The sequence below is a fragment of the Protopterus annectens genome, chromosome 3.part0 (genome assembly GCF_019279795.1).
Source record: "Protopterus annectens isolate FY-2018-M chromosome 3.part0, PAN1.0, whole genome shotgun sequence".
NCBI lineage: Eukaryota > Metazoa > Chordata > Ceratodontiformes > Protopteridae > Protopterus > Protopterus annectens.
In genome coordinates, this window is record NC_056731.1 from 1,849,807,067 (window position 1) to 1,849,824,405 (window position 17,339).

At 38.7% G+C, this 17,339-nt stretch overlaps 1 protein-coding gene across 1 annotated transcript in view; it reads right to left on the reverse strand.

The window, feature by feature from the left end:
* Positions 1-17,339, reverse strand: part of OBSCN (obscurin, cytoskeletal calmodulin and titin-interacting RhoGEF) — a 4,979,884-nt gene that overhangs the window by 3,306,065 nt on the left and 1,656,480 nt on the right. Inside the window, exon 28 of the mRNA XM_044066040.1 lies at positions 2,094-2,363. Within this exon, the coding sequence (XP_043921975.1) occupies positions 2,094-2,363 (270 nt within the window). The remainder of the gene's footprint in view (positions 1-2,093; positions 2,364-17,339) is intronic.

Below are 17,339 nucleotides of genomic sequence, written 5' to 3' on the forward strand. Positions count from 1 at the left end.
TACTGGGAGCAGATGGTAGTGCGTCAGGAGCTAAGCTGGATTCATGGAAAACATCATCCACCACCTCTACGATAGGGGGGTGGCCAAGGGTCTATGCTGGGGCAGGTCTACAAACTCTCTATGTCTTTTCTTAGACTGACGGAAGTTCTGGGATTCCCAGTGGAAATGTTTCCTGAGGGTGTGAAGGGTTTCCCCAAAGGACAAGTCTTCTGATGGGAGGCAGGAGGAATGGATTCCTCTGCATCTGACTCCTCAAAAGCAGTCAGAGGATGTTGTTCCTCTTCAAAATTTGAATAATCAGATTCCTCAGAATCCTGTTCCATCAGTATTTCAGGAGAAGGGTGTCTGTTACTTTTAGAAGTTGTGGCCTGACTGTCCCTGATAAGGGAGATAAGATCCTCCGCCATTTTAAGCATTTGGGCTTGGGGTGGTGGAGCAGGAGTAAGATGGTGGCTAGAAGTAAATTTTCTAGGAGTGGCCTGGCTTCTAGGCCTAAGAGTATCCATCGGTCTGAGAGAAATGTTAGTCAGATGAGAAGATTTCAGTTTTTGTCTAGATTTGGTAGGGCGAAAGGCTAGTGCCTGCATCGTGGCTCTGGAACCAACCCAGGAAGAGACAACCCAAGGCTTGGAAGATGAAGAAGATTTCTGCTGCATACCAAACTCTGAAAGGGTAAATGAAGCCAAACACCACCAATCCAACTGATAAGGAACCGAAAAACAACTGCAGCTCGTACACGGAGAGTGTAAAAAAGTTTAATCCACAATAGTTAAGCGCTTTCGACTGGACAATTCAGCCTTCTTCAGAACTAATTAGTTCTGAAGAAGGCTGAATTGTCCAGTCGAAAGCGCTTAACTATTGTGGATTAAACTTTTTTACACTCTCCGTGTACAAACTCTGAAAGGGTCTCACTAGAGGCCTGCGTAGATATCATATCGGGCATCATGGGCTACGAAAGCGCCTCACTGAATTCCGGAGAACTGACGACCTGCCTAGCGGTAAAGTCATTGGAAGGCTTAGCCTTGTGTGGTCTGTCTCTATCTTTATTGCTACGCTTTTTCTAAATGTCTATGGATTGTTGTCTGACAGATGCCATTTTGGAATGCAAAGACAGAAGACGAAAATACCTGTCTACAATAAGAGCTCTGCGAAGAATGGTTCTCGCATTAAAGTGGGCACAGAACTGGCAATGGGGGATGTTGTGGTCTGGGCCTAAGCAAGTGACGCAGTATGAATGCAAGTCTCGGTGTGGGATCTGATTTCCACAGGCGAGACAACTGTTAACTTTTTTGGACATCGGTTAGTGCAAGAAAAAAGGATCCCAACGAAGTACTTAGCTTTAGACGTTTTCAGCTGTAATTCAAACTCTGGTAGCGACCGACCAGCACACTTGCGATCTGCTACGGGCTCCATGGCAAGAAAGACTGATGTAATGTTGCTGGCTGCCTTGCTTTATAGCACTGATGACCTGATATTAGTCAACAAGTGACGCAGAAAAACACTTGACTCCGGTATTCGGGCCAGCCGAGGGCTACCATAGCAGGGCTAACCCACAGGTGATGACTGCAACAGTGAAACATGAAGAACATCACTTATTCTGCAATCAGAGTTTAATGAACGGTTTGCCCATTCTCCAAAATAAAAACAGATACAGTGAAAATTCACCCAGCCTACCATTCATCTCTGCTGTCCACTTTCCACCTAACGCTAAATTACTTGCACACTTACACTATCAACTAAATCTAAATCAATACCACAATAGATGGTACAGTTATATTTTAAACTGTTCTAGTTAAGAAACCTTTTTATGTTTCATAGTTCAGTTTGTCATTTTACTTGCATTCACATCACATCAACAGAAACTCATGGATACTTCTGTCAGATATGAAATACACAGTGTGAATTGCGTAGCTACAAAATTCGCTCAGACTGATCTTTCACTGATTTTTATATGTGAGAATCAAAAGAAAGTTCTAATGCAAAAATGCTTTCAAATTAGTCATTAAAGCCAAGTGTATTGCAAGCAGTCAGAAAAGTCAAATTTCTCTTTTAAATGGAGATAATGCTTGGTTACAAAAAATAAAGTTTCTCACCTTGGACCTGAAGCATTGCATTAGTCTTTGCCCCTTCGGATTCAGCAGAAATTTCTCCTCTGTCTTCCAGTGTCAAGTCCTTAATGGTCAAGGTATGTGTACTGCCCTCCTTAGCAATGAAAAACTTCTTACTTGGCTGAATTGGGACTCCATTTCTGTACCACATCACCACAGCATCCTTATGTGAAGTTGCACATTTAAAAGTCACTTCCTTCCCTTCCTCAGCAACCATGTTGTTTAGACAAATCTTAAATGTGACAAGACGTGGAACTGTAGGATGAAATGGAAATATGAAGCATTAACAAAATGAATATCACAAGATACTAGTAAAATAAGTGCCTGTTTTCCTTATGTGAAATGCCACTGAGTACAATTGCTTAATATACTCACTATTACAGCAGACATTAGGGACTCTCGTAGTAGCTAATAATGGAATGGGTTTCTGAGCTCCTTGCTTGCTATACTTGTGGCTGCCCTTTCCTATCAAGATGCCTACCAACCATTTTATATCCTCTCCAAAGTGTGTGTCAGACACTGAGTCTACGTGATAGTGTGAAAAAGAAATGTCAGTTCATCTGACCTCCTGACAAATGTCAGGATCTCAGTTGTGAATAAAACAACGTACATCCTGACTTTTTTTTGGAATACTCTGAAACATTAACCCTTTCTGGGCTGAAGTATCAACTCTTCTGAGCAAGATTTCTCACTTCTTTGCATCTGTCTGTTTAATTTCTCCATATTTGTTGGGGTTTTAATACCATGAAGGGAAAGGGTTCCATTCTTAAGTCAGGGTATGATTAAAGTTTATTAAAATAGTATTGTTTCAGTCTTTGAAGTTAGCCAAAAGTGCTTGTCTTAGCACCAGCAATGTGCCCAGAAATGACTCCTGTAATTGATTCAGTTTCAGGTATTAGTAACATATATAAGTAAGACTGTAAATTTTTTTTTATTAGACCTGTTGCTCCTGCTAGTACTGGAACTTTATAGATATCTTTCTTCAACATTGCTATTGTTTTTGCCTGCAAATCCTAGTGTTTTATGACTTTGTGCCTCTCTATATGTAAATACTGGATGTAGCCATTTTGTCTTTTTTTATGGACTACTACATCAGGTTTTCTCGCATTTATTTTCTGAACTACAGATAATGGATGATCCCATGTGATATAACCTTAAACAGTCTCTACAATGCTTTGTGGTTCATGTTTTCAATGCTTCTCAGCTACTTCTATATTGTAGTGTTTACACAATCCCCAATGCAACATAGGCCCTCTTCCACTTAGCAACAAGATGTGCTACTGTCTCCAGTTCTTTTTTATAGAAAATTCATTTGTCTGTTTCTCCAATCTTTTCAATGGATTTTGTAAATAAACATGTACACAGTCCATTATCCTGAGCTGCCATTACCAACCTTTCATCTTTTGGTTTCAATTCACCTCTCTTTAACCATTTCTGCATCAAATTTTTGTCAGCATCGGGTTGTTCCAGAAGATCTCTGTACTTGCCACTTTATTTATGGATTTTCTACATGTTTTCCCTCTCGTATGATTCTTCTCCTTACTTCCTTTCTTTTGTTTTTTAGCACTGTGCTAGTATGAGCAGCCTGAATAGCTGTGATGTCTGAAGGCAGGACAAGGAAACAGTTATCCACAATACTGAACAAGCTGTAATTCACCATTGTGTGATTATGTATTTGATTAACTACCACTCAAATAAGTAATACCCTGAGGAATAATAATACTCTAAGGATGTAGCCATATGTCACACCAACTCTAGGATTTATTAATCTGAATGATGACATGACTCCTACAAATTTCTGAATGAAAGTACTATAACCTGATGTGCTTTTTGTTCTTGTTTTTTAATGTTGTTCAATAGTACTTGCAATGAACTCCTAACAGTGTTAGAAAGTCCTTATATCATCTAACTGCTGACTGATATAAGTAGATAACGAAGTGAAATGTTTGAATAATACAATACGTTTCAATACAGCTTTTTACATCACTGTGGTAGGAAATAAGAATACTTTGTTCAGAAGATTACTGGTGATGTAACAATCTGAATAATCTGATTCTAACATCTGGTGGTTTACTTCTGAAACTCAATTAACTTAACATTTTAGAAATGAATCGATCTAAATGGCTGCCTGCAATATGATGTCTTTATAACATCAAACTTGAACTTTATGGTTATTTTTATTTATATTATTTTTCCAATAAAACTTTGGTGTCTGTGGAAGTATCTGTGCATGTGTGTATGTGTGTGTGTGTGTGCAAGCGAGTGAGTACCTGCTTGGGAGACAAAGTCAGACAGACAGAAAGGGAAAGATATATGAACAGAAAAAGAGACATTTATGTATGTAACACAGCAGGTGAAGGGCAGACTCTGCTTGAAAATGCTTGTGTAAGTTTCATACATATATACATTTATTTTAGAAATGGATAGAACAGAATATGCCTACCACTACCTAAATACTTGTTCCAACTTTTCATTTTGTACATGAAATAATCTGAAAGGTGCTAGTAAACCTAGTGGACCAACTAGAATACCTTTTTCATTAGCTAATATATGATCTTCTAGTAGCAGGCTTTCCTGTACCCATTACTACCTGCTGCACGTCCTCAGTAAATAGGTGCCTAAAGGGAACTAAGATCCTATAATCCAGCAGTCAGCTGATTGGGGTCGGGGTGTATCAAACACCCTTATTCTTTCTTGTCTGGGTAGATCCATTCTATGAGGAAACCTGTGGTAATTGCCCCTGGTCATTTCCAAAAGAAGGGAAATTCACTGCTGCCTGGGTCAGAAGGGAGTCATCACAATGATCCTGGGAGATTCCTTCTAAATCTTCATAAGTACCCTGGACGTCAGTGGAAAATGTCAAAAAGTAACATTCATCTCCACATAAAAGAAAAGGCAATACTTCAGGCCTTCTTGTGTGGAGTCCTGGGGCAAAATTTTGCCAGGTGCTTGTTCAGAGAGGAGGAAAACAGGCCTACTTGAGGAACTCCTCATAAATGGATCAAATCTTGGAAAACACCCTGGTCTAGTTTCCATTCTTGAGGGACTACTTTTGTCCTGTAGAGCTTCCCTGCCACAGAGTTTTGTTCTGACAGGATGTAGGATACGTGCAAAGTGACACTGTGCAGTGAAGGTATACACCAAGCTAACATAGCTACTCTGCAAAGAGGGTAAGACCTTGTTCCCTCTAGCTTGCTGATACACCACATGAATGTGGTATTGTCTGTAACAACTTGAAGGAGTCTATATTATATTCTCAAAAGCCGACAATGTCGAATCTGACTTTGTCGGCACGAGAATATCGAACGCTCAGAATCACGAGCGTGTAAACGGAAATCTCCGTAAGGGAAGACTTCCGTTTACTGCAATGTGGTGTGGTCTCGGAGTTGGTATATTTAACTAGCGGGGGGTGCAGTGAGTGCAGGTGGGCTTTCTCCCCAGCTTAAACTTGGTAGGATAAAAATTTAAAGTTTTGATTTTTTTTCCCATTTTCGAAGTTACGGAACTTCGACAATATGGTGTCGACCATATTATATTCAATGTTCCGTAACTTCAATGTTATAATATAGACCCACTTGGAGAGGTCCAGGGGATTAAATATGTTTCAGGGAGTTGAGTTCCTTAATTACAGTAAGCGTCTCCTTTATATTTATGCACATGCTTCTGTCCTTGGTGCCCCAAACACCCTGCACTTTTATCCCTCCTGAAACTGTTCCCTATGCAATGTCTAAGGCATTTGCGGTGACTGACTGCTTTGAAGTGGAGGGAGGGAGCAAGGGAAAACCTGCATTAAGTGATATTTGCTGTCCCCACCAAGTGATTTCTCTTCTGAAAAAAAAACAGTTGGGAACTGAAAAAATAACGGGTATCAGTGCTGGGACAAAAGAGACTTCAGATACCATTGTATCTTTCTCATGTGGAGTCTTGCCAGGGGTATCATGAGAATCATAAATGCCATGAGACCCAAAATCCTAAGGTATTCCTTTGTGATGACCAAAGTCTGAGTGGAAAACCCAGTAAACAGATCTAGGTATAAATCTATTTTTTTTCTGTGAAAGAAAAGCTCTTTGAAATGAGGTGTACAGCTGGCCCCATGAATACAATCCTGTGTGAAGGAGTCAAAAAAGACTTTTGAATGTTTTCTTAGAATCCCAGCTTGTGTAAGTGATCTCTCACCCAAAAGAGAGATTCCTGACACTTTGAAAAAGACTCTGCGAGGATAAGCAAAACTAAACAAGTTGTCTAAACATGGAAAAATGCAGACACCCTGTAGCCTGCAATGAGCTATATAACTGGAGTTTAGACACTTTGTGAATACTCTCGGTGCAGTGGATAGTCCAAAGGATAACTCAGAGAACTGATAATGCAATCAAGACACACAGAATCTTAAGACACGCCTGAAGTCTGGATGAATAGAGATGTGATAATAAGCATCTTTTAAATCTAGTGTTACCAGGAAACCTAAATGAGGAAGAAGGGGTAACAAATTGTGAAGTGAATTTTTTAAACACATTTACTGAATTATCATTTAAGACGTAGATAAACTTACATTAACAGAAAATAAAATAAAACATATTAACATTATTTTTCCATTTACATACAACAGACATCACATATCTTTTATAAATTCAACATTAGATAAATTGCTGCATTACTGCTTTCCATTAAACTTCACTCCTCCTCTTCCTGAACATTATTCTGCATGTATTGTTCCCACAATGGGGTCTATATTAGAACATCAACAGCTTAGGTTGTCGAACACTGAATGATCGACCTCTAAGCGCCGAAGTCTCAAAATAGCAAACGGCCGTAAACACAAATTCTTTCCTCAGGAAAGAATTCACTAGGCCGTCCGTAAAAAAGACTTACATTTTTAATCTAAATAAGGTGGGGGGCTTTGCTCCCCACACACCCCCTAACTAAATATACTAAATCTGAGACTGCTCTACATTGGCGAAAGGGCAAATCCCTGAAAATGGCCAAGTGAATTATTTCCCGAGGAAAGAATTTACATTTACGGCCGTTCGCTATTTTGAGACTTCGACGCTTAGGGGTCGATCATTCAATGTTCGACAACCTAAGCTGTCGATGTTCTAATATAGACCCCCCCACAATGTACATTTATTTCTATGTAAATTGCTCCTTCTCATTTCTAAAGATCTCTCTTCCAGTTCTTTTATCTCTTTTACACTATTCAATACTTCAAACACAGTTAGTCTAGACTTTGATTTCCGTTTTTTAGTAGTTGATTTTTTTGGTAGCCAACATAAATAAACTTAATAAGGCCTTACTATGTCTAGGTAATTCAGATCCTGTATCCCAGCTCAGCAAAATCATACCCTTAGTTACAGCCATTTGCTCACCCAATATTTCTGACAGAGTACACTGTGGGGAATTTTTAAAATCTACCAACTCATTACACTCCCAAAACACACACACACACACACACACACACACACACACACACACACACACACACACACACACACACACACACACACACCACATGCCAGGCATATTTTTATCAGCCAGGTGAGTAGATCAGTTTGATAATAAGGGTCACAGTTCATTTTGTGGGGTGGGGGGGTAGGATGAATTAAATAGAATAAGCTGATTCTTCTTAAGGAATAAAGACGGTTAGGACTCCAGATTTTAAGGGCTATTTTAAGGTCACATAATTGATATTTATATATAACACAAGTTGAAGGATATAGAACAAAGTGGAAAAAGATGATGGTAGTACAACAGGAATGTACACTGGATAAAGCAACCTTAGTATTTTAGACGCACGCAACTACAGAAAACAGTAACAGCCATACAGAACATAGTATCTACAAGTGGGAAAATTTTAATAAACATTAAAGCAGTGCAAGACTGAAATAGGGAGATTCTTCACTGTGGATATACAACATTAAGGATGTACAAATTAAGCAGGATGTTGCTGAAAGTAATTGAAGGAAATTACCTAAGGATCCAAGATACTAGGAACCAATACATTAAGAAAGGAACATAACAGAGTGGGAGGAAGCTAAGCAAGTATCTGATTTGCAGAATAGGGATCATCTCTTAAGTAGTAAGCAGAGCATAAATACTTTGCATGCTTATCTATAAAAATCAATCAGAGGAGTTTAGAAAAGACTGGAAAAAGACAGCAGACAAAAAAATATGATAGAACAATGGGGATAGATATGTGAGGTAGCTAAGTATGCAACAAATAGTTGAGGAGATTTCTGTGGACATAGACAGCTTTAGGCTCCAGCAAACACTGTGGTCATTGAGGGCCCCCAGTTCCTGGGGCAGCCACCCCCTAACCACAGCAAGTTCTTATCTTGTTAATTTGTAACATGTCTGTAAAAACTAACAAAAGCTAGTACACCAATCTTGTATAGTTAATAAACCAGGTTGGTAATAACTCCTTTTATACCACGTTTAAAATTCAAACATATTTATGATTAAAGTAACATTACTGTATCAAATAACAGGCTTCACAATTCCATTAAATATTTTACCACTGACATAGTGCCCCTGGCTTAGTTAAACCCTACTGGTGGACGTTCTTTATACTAAAACCGACAATATAGCCAGCTTTAGGTATCTGCAATACCTGTGGTTGCAAGGGAGCTCGTAAATCATCGACTGTGTGGGAACATCAAAAAAGCTGTTGCTGTCTGGGGGAAATGAGGGAAATATGTATTAATTTCCTGACTGTGCTCTTTAAGTGCAGGACTGTGATATGACACTGTTAGGATGAGGTGATAATGAACATAAGCAAGGTAAGCAGTATAAAGATCAAAAGCCCAGAGAGGTGAGCTCAAGGTAAGCCTTGGGTTGATGCTTCTCATCTTCAGGGATGTTTTTTTTTTTCTTCTTCTTTCAGGGAGTTTTATGAATACTGGTAGAACACCAGATACTAAAACTGTCAACTTCTTTGCTGAAGAATTCAGCACATTACCAAAGTAATAGCAGAATAAAGGTTGAAAATCAGGAACACGTTTTAAATATTGCTATCTTTCACTTGAGAAAAGAGTAGAACAGAATAACACCTTTTGCATCAACACGGATTTTTGGACAATAAGAAGTATAAAACTCTGATGTCTGGATTTATTGACTGTCTGTAATCCTGAATGATTTACCAGCAAATCAAACCTTTTAAGAAGAAAAGAGCAAAATCAGGGAATGTCTGTGAAATCAGAGACAGTGACAGGTATGCATTACTCCTCAATAAAGTAAATAAAAGTGACTTACCCCTGCTACTGTTTGGTGACTGCTAAAACAACATTAATGATCTGGTGTGGCAGTACTAGTGTTGCAGAACGTATTATTTACTGAAATAGGTACAAAACTAGTACTGCTATGGCTTGTATTTGTGTGTGTGTGTGTGTGTGTGTGTGTGTGTGTGTGTGTGTGTGTGTGTGTGTGTGTGTGTGTGTGTGTGTGTGTGTGTGTGTGTGTGTGTAAAAAAGTATCACTGATTTTTATCTGCGTATACACCGAATAATGCCAGGACACAAATTATTCTTCTGGGTATCAGTAAAAATGCAGTTAACAAGTAATTTTATTTCAAAAGTAATGTATAAGATGCATCACAGCATATTCAGACATTTCCATCTTCAAGGAGTTTGGGGGGCCCCACTCACCAGACTGTATAACTTGATACAGGGGCCTCCCTTAGTCATCCTTGACTGTGTGTGGGACCCACAAAAGCTGTTGTTGATTGGGGAAAAATGAGAAACAAAACATATAAATTTTCTGATTACACTCTTTAACCTGAACGGGGCTGTGATATGACCCTGTTAGGAAAAAGGTGATGATGGTCTCTGCTCTCAACTGCACCCATTCTAAAACCAGCCTTGCTCAGATTTGTGTGTACAGAAAGCTGCTCTAGATTGTATGGTTTGGAGGAGGATTGTGTGGTTATTACTACTTTAATTTTCATCACAGTCAAACCATAGAGATGTGCACTTGAGGTCATTATAGCTTGTGTTTGGGTTGAGGACAATGTGATCAGTGTTTCTTTTACTTTTTTCACAGACCTAAGAAGTGTACAAAAAAGGTTACTACAGTATGTGTAGGAGCAGCATATTGTATAGGAGCAACAAGGTAGAATAAATTACTGTAATCATTATTTTTTCACTTTCACATCAGACACGTATACAGGTAGCTGCCTTTGATGGTTAGAGTGGAGGAATGAGGAGGCTAGCTATGTATATGAGTTGTCAGCGGTTGCTTGAAATACTTCTGCTTTCATCCCAGGCTAACACTAGAGGGATGCGTAGGCAGTGACTGTCTTTTTTTTTTGGGAGGGGGTTAGGAAGGCAGGCAGTATTCAGTATTCTCAGACGTCCTGTCTGTCCTATATGTACCCAAACAAAAAAATGGCTTGCTAGTTTATTGTGAGCTACTATTTTGTCATCTTTGAACATTTAAGTCTTGGGCATAACTTACGTCTTCCTTGAAAGAAAAAAAAAAGACGGAAATTCTTTTCTTACTCATGTTTTTTGTTTAGGACACCACTGGGTTAAAAGGTTAGAAAAATGCTCTAAAATATACTCAAAGAACATCTATAACCCTATGGCTTCTTGGGCCCTGGCTTATCTGAGTCATTTCCTAAATTGTTATTACTATGCTCGCTTGATCAGGAAAAGTGTGTTGAAACAATGCAAGGAAAACTAAAGCTGAACAGCAACACTGAATTTCTTTCCTTAACTTAATTTCTTTCCAAGCCATTACTGGATGAAAAGGCTACGTAAAAAGAAAAAAAAAATTTAATGCACTTTGGACCACATAATTATGCACGGCTTCTTGAAAAGGCTGAAGAGTATGACAAAATGTCAGAAAGGGGAACAAAAAGTAATATGGATGGTAGAGGGAGCCCAAAATGGGGAGAAACAGAGGGGAGGACTGGTGTGTGTGTGTGTGGGGGGGGGGGGGGAGGTGCTGAAACAGTAGGACTAGGACCCCATTTCATCTAAGTCCAGACCTGTACATAGAATTGTTGTAATGTATCATTGTTGCAACTAAATGCCAACAGCTGTGAATGTCCGTCTGTGAGTGTGGTAAATGGGCCTGTTGTACTGTAAGAGCACTGCAGTCACAGGTCAGTCAGTGCGTACTACTCCTAAAAGTTTGCATCATGAACTAAAAGGTTGCTTACGAGAGTGCAGTGACAGGGTGATACATAGACTAGGAGTGTCTAGGGGGCCCCCAACTTGACATTTTGCTGGGAGCCCCTAAAATGCTAACACCATTCCTGTCTGTGTAAATGTCTTCACAGGTATTTTTTACACAGTGAATAGACTTCAAAGGATTCTCCCCAAAGAATTTAATGATACTGGCTGCCACAAAAGCAATTAATGGAAAATGGAAATCAAAATTTAAACCAACGGTAGCTGAAATACTGAATACTGTACAAGATAAATAGAAGTAGGATCCCTAAAAAAATAAAAGAGCAAATTACATATAAGTAAATTGAATGTGTGGGAACAATACATGCAGAATAATATTCAGAAAGAAAAATTATGTTTAAGGAAATAAAGGAAGTGTAATGTTGACGTGAATGATAACTGTTAAAAATGACACACATGAATAAAATGTTCATACTATTTAATTTCCTTTATATCAGTGTATGTGTAACTGTATCATTGTTTTAGTTGTGATTTAATAAGACGTTTATAAAAAAAGGATCTTCCAGAAGGGGGAGAAGGTATTGCTGATACAGATGGAAAGAGAGAAGAAAAACAGATATAGGTGTTTGGTAATGCATGGAATTGGCTGATTTTAAAGACTCCTTACAGAATGCTTTGACACAACTGTTGGTGGAATAAATTAAAATAATTAAGAAGATTATGTTTTTAGTTGCTGTTTAGAACTAGAAGGGCCAGCACATATTATGACCTTGTTAAGTTTAATGTTGCTGGAAGCAAAGAAAGCAATAACAAGAAGGTAGAAATCAAAGATATTCACTTTACAGGCTGTACAAAACACTGAAAAATAAATTACAGAAAAGAAGGAGGAATCTTTAATAGAGGGAGGAAATAAAGTACATAAAATCAAATGGCATATCTGGGATCAATGCATACAAAATATTGTTCAAGAAAATGAGTGATGTAGGTGGGTTAGTTGACATTAAAAAATATGAAAGTCTGATGCAAACAATATTGATGTTATGAGGAAAAGTGTATAATGCATGAAATGTCAAAAGAAAACTTTTTTAAAATTTTTAATATTACTATCATTGTTAGTGTATGTGGATTCAAGTTGCAAGTTAAACTGTAATACATGAACAAACACGTTGGAAAAAAGGGAAATCAAGACATTATAAAGTGAGAACTGGATAAGACGGCAATGTGGCATTAAGAGGCAGATTGTGCGTTCATCTCCCTCCACAGTTAGATGAAACATAACCTCCATCTACACAGTCTTGGGGATGCAGCAAATATAGGTTTACTGAATTTTTAATCATTTCTAAAAAAAATTTTTTTCAAGTTGCAATGTTTTTATGGCATACCAGCTTAAGAAATGTTCAACCTACAAACTGCACTTAATTCTCACAAATACTCAAAATAAAAGTTCAGAGTCAAAAAGATAAAAATGATAGGTGCTTTTATACTTGAAAGAGAAAGAAGAGGTAGAAAGTATAGTTGTGCAACTGAACCTACTCAACAGTAGATGTTTGAATAGATCACTGTACAGTAGCCTAAGGTATATAGGTTACACCTGCCAAGGATAACCTCAGTCAGATGATATTTAAAGCTTTAAGGGACCACCCAAATCATTACTAAGCTCAAGCAGAGCTTACAAATAGGATGGTTTGGGTGCCAAGCATTTCTGAGTTTTCTTGCATGGGCATCCCTAAGAGTAGTGAAGTATGTTAGGGGAAAGCAGAATAAATATAAGAAGACATATCTATGCAACACACACACACACACACACACACACACATATATATATATATATATGTGTGTGTGTGTGTGTGAATGTGTATTCACACACAAACACATATGGGTCTGACTCTTTAGGTTAACACACCACAATCACAACAGCAAGAGAGTCGACCACAAAAGGTCGACAAAGGAAATGCCAGCAGTAAACTCTGCATACATGAGTAAAATCCTCACCATGTACAGCTAACAAAAAGCAACATTGTTTTTTGCAAGGGGGCAAGCCTCCTGCACTCTCTATGGGGTTGGGGGGGGGGGGCTGCAAGCCCACATCCCCTACTAATTATATATACCAACTCCTGAGATCAAATTATCTCCAGGGAAAGAGAATGTTTCCTCACCCAGGGATTGTTGGTCTAGCACAACTTTCTTCCTTTTTCATATGTTGACATTTTGTGGTCAACTTTCTTGCTGTCAGCAATGTGGTGTGTCAACCTAGTGACATTTTTCCATATATACGTATATATATATATATATATATATATATATATATATATATATATATACACACACACACACACACACACACACACACACACACACACACACACACACACACACGCACACATATATATATATATATATATATATATATATATATATATATATATATATATATATATATATATATGTATATATATATATATATATATATATATATATAGCAGATGAAAGGAAATTTTATTTTCCTTTTCTGTGGACTTCTCACAATGTCAGCATTCTGGTCGATCATATGGTGTCGGACATATGGTTGTTGGCATTCTGGAATGTCAACGTATATATATATATATATATATATATATATATATATATGTGTGTGTGTGTGTGTGTGTGTGTATATGAATATGCTAGAAAATAGAAATCAAACTCCAGTATTTAATAAAATCTGTGTACACACCGTGTACAGCCTACATGGAATGCTTCCATGTACAGGGCCACAGTTCTCCCTCAGCAGCATGCCATGCATATTAATGATGGCGAGCTACCGAGGAACAGCCGAAGAACACAAATACTGAGTCAGTGTACGGAGAGGTTTAGCGGCTAACTGTGGCTCCAGAAGAGTCTGAGGCTCCCTGCAATGGTCCCCAGCACTGTAGTAATGTTGTGAAGTGTGTCAAATGTGTAATATGTAATTTCTATGATGTATGTTTCTCCTTTTTTTTTTTTTTTTTTTAAACTGCAATGCCAAACTGTGCTCACATAGAGACAGCTGACACCTGCCAAACATCTAAAAATAGAAACCAGATATAATTAATAATCAGAATTACATTTATTTGTCTTTTTTTACTTTTTTACTGAAACTGCCATTTGCATGGATGGAGTGCAGCAGAGCCGAGCGGAACTCATACATAAATAGCCAACACCTGCCAGACAGCTAAAAATAGAAACCAGATGTATTTAATTATTTATTTCTAGACTTGTTTACGCGTTTTTAAGCATGTTTGCACGGCGCAGTGCTCAGCAACGATAACAGGTAGCTCAACAGTATATGTGAAGGTGTACTAGTTTTCATAATGTCCAAGTAGCTAAATGGGTAGAGTTACAGCTATATGTGTAGTAAGTCCTGGGTTCAAATCCATAGCATGCAGTACCTATCTGTAATGTGATGCACTATTCTTCTATAATTTAATAACAAAATTGTAAAATATGGCACTGCTGCACTCTGCTGAGCTCTGCCCAAGCATGCTAAGCACCGCATAAACCTGTTAATTAATGGCTGCTAATGTTTACGTGGAGCTAAGCTTCACTAAAACCACGGTTGTGCGAGTTTAGTGCTGTTCAGCTCTGCTTAGCTGGTTTGCCCGATGCTAAGTGGCGCGGTGCTTTTCTGAATGATGCCCATTGACGTGTAAGGGTGGTAAAACAGCCTATATTAAGCGCAATAGGAATTCTGCAGCATTCATTGGAGTTCAATCAACTGTTGGTATGGCTGGTGGTGTTGGCGAAGGCGTGCACTTTCAGGGGCAGAGGTGGGACATTCAGGAGTTCAGGGTCATGGTTGGGGTCCTTGTAAAAAAAAAATTATGCTAGGCTGCTGCAGGGTGGTTTCCAGGGGTCGGAGTGTAAGGCAGAGGCCTGGGACCGGTTGGCCAGAGAACTCACCAGTGTTACTGGTATCCCTCCTGCAGGTGAACAATGTCATCACCACCATGACTACCTGAAAAGGAAAAAGAGGGGAACCATGGATACCTGAGTCCAGGAAGCAAGGGCAGGAAATTCCCCACAAGTATATAAGTATGTTTTCTGCTGTCTTAAGAAAATGCATGCTGAATGTCTGCAAAACTGGTATGCATAATGGTGTGCTTTCCTCCCAACACCTGCAGCTGAAAGGATTCGCAATGTTGAGTCCCATGCTGGGCGCCTGGCCAGGTTGCTCCTCGAGTGTGTTGAGTACGGATGTATTATGCTAACTGTAGTACAACAGGCACGAAAGAGTAGAGCATTAACTGCAATAAAGCATATACAAGAAAATCTATAATGCAATAAATGTGGAATTACAGCTGTAGTCCAAAAACGAATAATAACAACTGTAGTTCAATAAAAACAAAAAAGAATACCAATAACAGCAAGCAAGATGGTGTACATCAGATTGTGTTGTCATAACCATTGCAGTAGAGCTGTATGCATTGAGTCTGTAAGGTAAGGTTGCTGCAGTCAAGTATAACACTGTAATAGCATTAAAATGCAAAGGTAATGGTCTGCAAACTGTATTGCTTAAATCATAGTACTGTTCAAGGCTGTCTCCAGGCCAGTATCAGTCACATAATGCCCTCTTTTCCTCAGACTTCAGGTAATAAAGGTATATGGGTAAGGCAGCCCACTCCATGGCCAGATATTGTGTGTGGACTTCACAGCTATTTCAAACCAATAACAATAACGAGTGATCATCAGCATTGCTGAATGTTAAATGAAGCTGTATTAATACAGTGGATATACAAAGTTTACACCCCCCCCGTTAAAACACCAGGTTTTTGTGATATAAAAAATTAGACCACAATAAATCATTTCAAAACTTTTCCCACCTTTAATGTGAACTATAACCTCCACAATTCAATTGAAAAACAAATCTATTAGGGGGAAAAATATAAAAAATAAAAAAAGTACAATATGTTGGCTGCACAAGTGTGCACACCCTTAAACTAATACTTTGTTGTGTGTGCACACCCTTAAACTAATACTTTGTTGAAGCACCTTTTGATTTAATTACAGCATTCAGTCTTCTTGGGTAGGAGTCTATCAGCATGGTACATCTTGACTTGGCAATATTTGCCCACTCTTCCTTGCAAAAACGCTCCAAATCTGTCAGATTGCAAGGGCATCTCTTGTGCACAGCTCTCTTCAGGTCACCCCACAGATTTTCTATTGGATTTAGGTGTGGGCTCTGGCTGGGCCATTCCAAAACTTTAATTTTCTTCTGGTGAAGCCATTCTTTTGTTGATTTGGATGTATGCTTGGGGTCATTGTTGTGTTGAAAGGTGAAATTCCTCTTCAGCTTTCTAGCAAACAAAAGAATATTTTGTGCCAACAGTGTCTGGTATTTGGAACCATTTCATAATTCCTTCCACCTTGACTAAAGCCCCAGTTCGAGCCCCCAGTTCGAGCTGAAGAAAAGCAACCCCAAAGCATGATACTGCCACCATCATGCTTCACTGTGGGGATGGTATTCTTTTGGTGATGCCAAGTGTTGTTTTTGCTCCAAGCTTACCTTTTAGAATTGTGGTCGAAAAGTTTAACCTTGGTCTCATCAGACCATAACACATTTTCCCACATGCTTTTGGGAGACTTGATGTATTGTTTTGCAAATTTTAGCCAGGCCAGGATGGTTTTCTGTGTAAGAAAAGGCTTCCGTCTTGCAACTCTACCCCCTAGTCCAGACATAAGGAGAATACTAGAGATTGTTGTCACGTAGTACACAACCATTACTTGCCAGAAATTCCTTCAGCTCATTCAATGTTGCTGTAGGTCTCTTGGCAGCCTCCCTGTCCAGTTTTTGTCTTGTCTTTTCATCAGTTTTGGAGGGATGTCCAGTTCTTTGCAACATCAGTGTTGTCCCATCTTTTCTGCACTTTTTGATGACTGTCTTCACTGTGTTCTATGGTACAGCCAATTCTGTGGAAATTTTTTTGTACCCTTCTCCTGACTGATACCTTTCAACAATGAAATCCCTTTGATGCTTTGTAAGTTCTCTGCGAACCAAGGCTTTTGCTGTAACAGGCAAGAAAATCTCAGGAAAATCCTACTAGGACAGATGAACTTTATTTGGGGTTAATCAGAATCTCTTTAATTGATG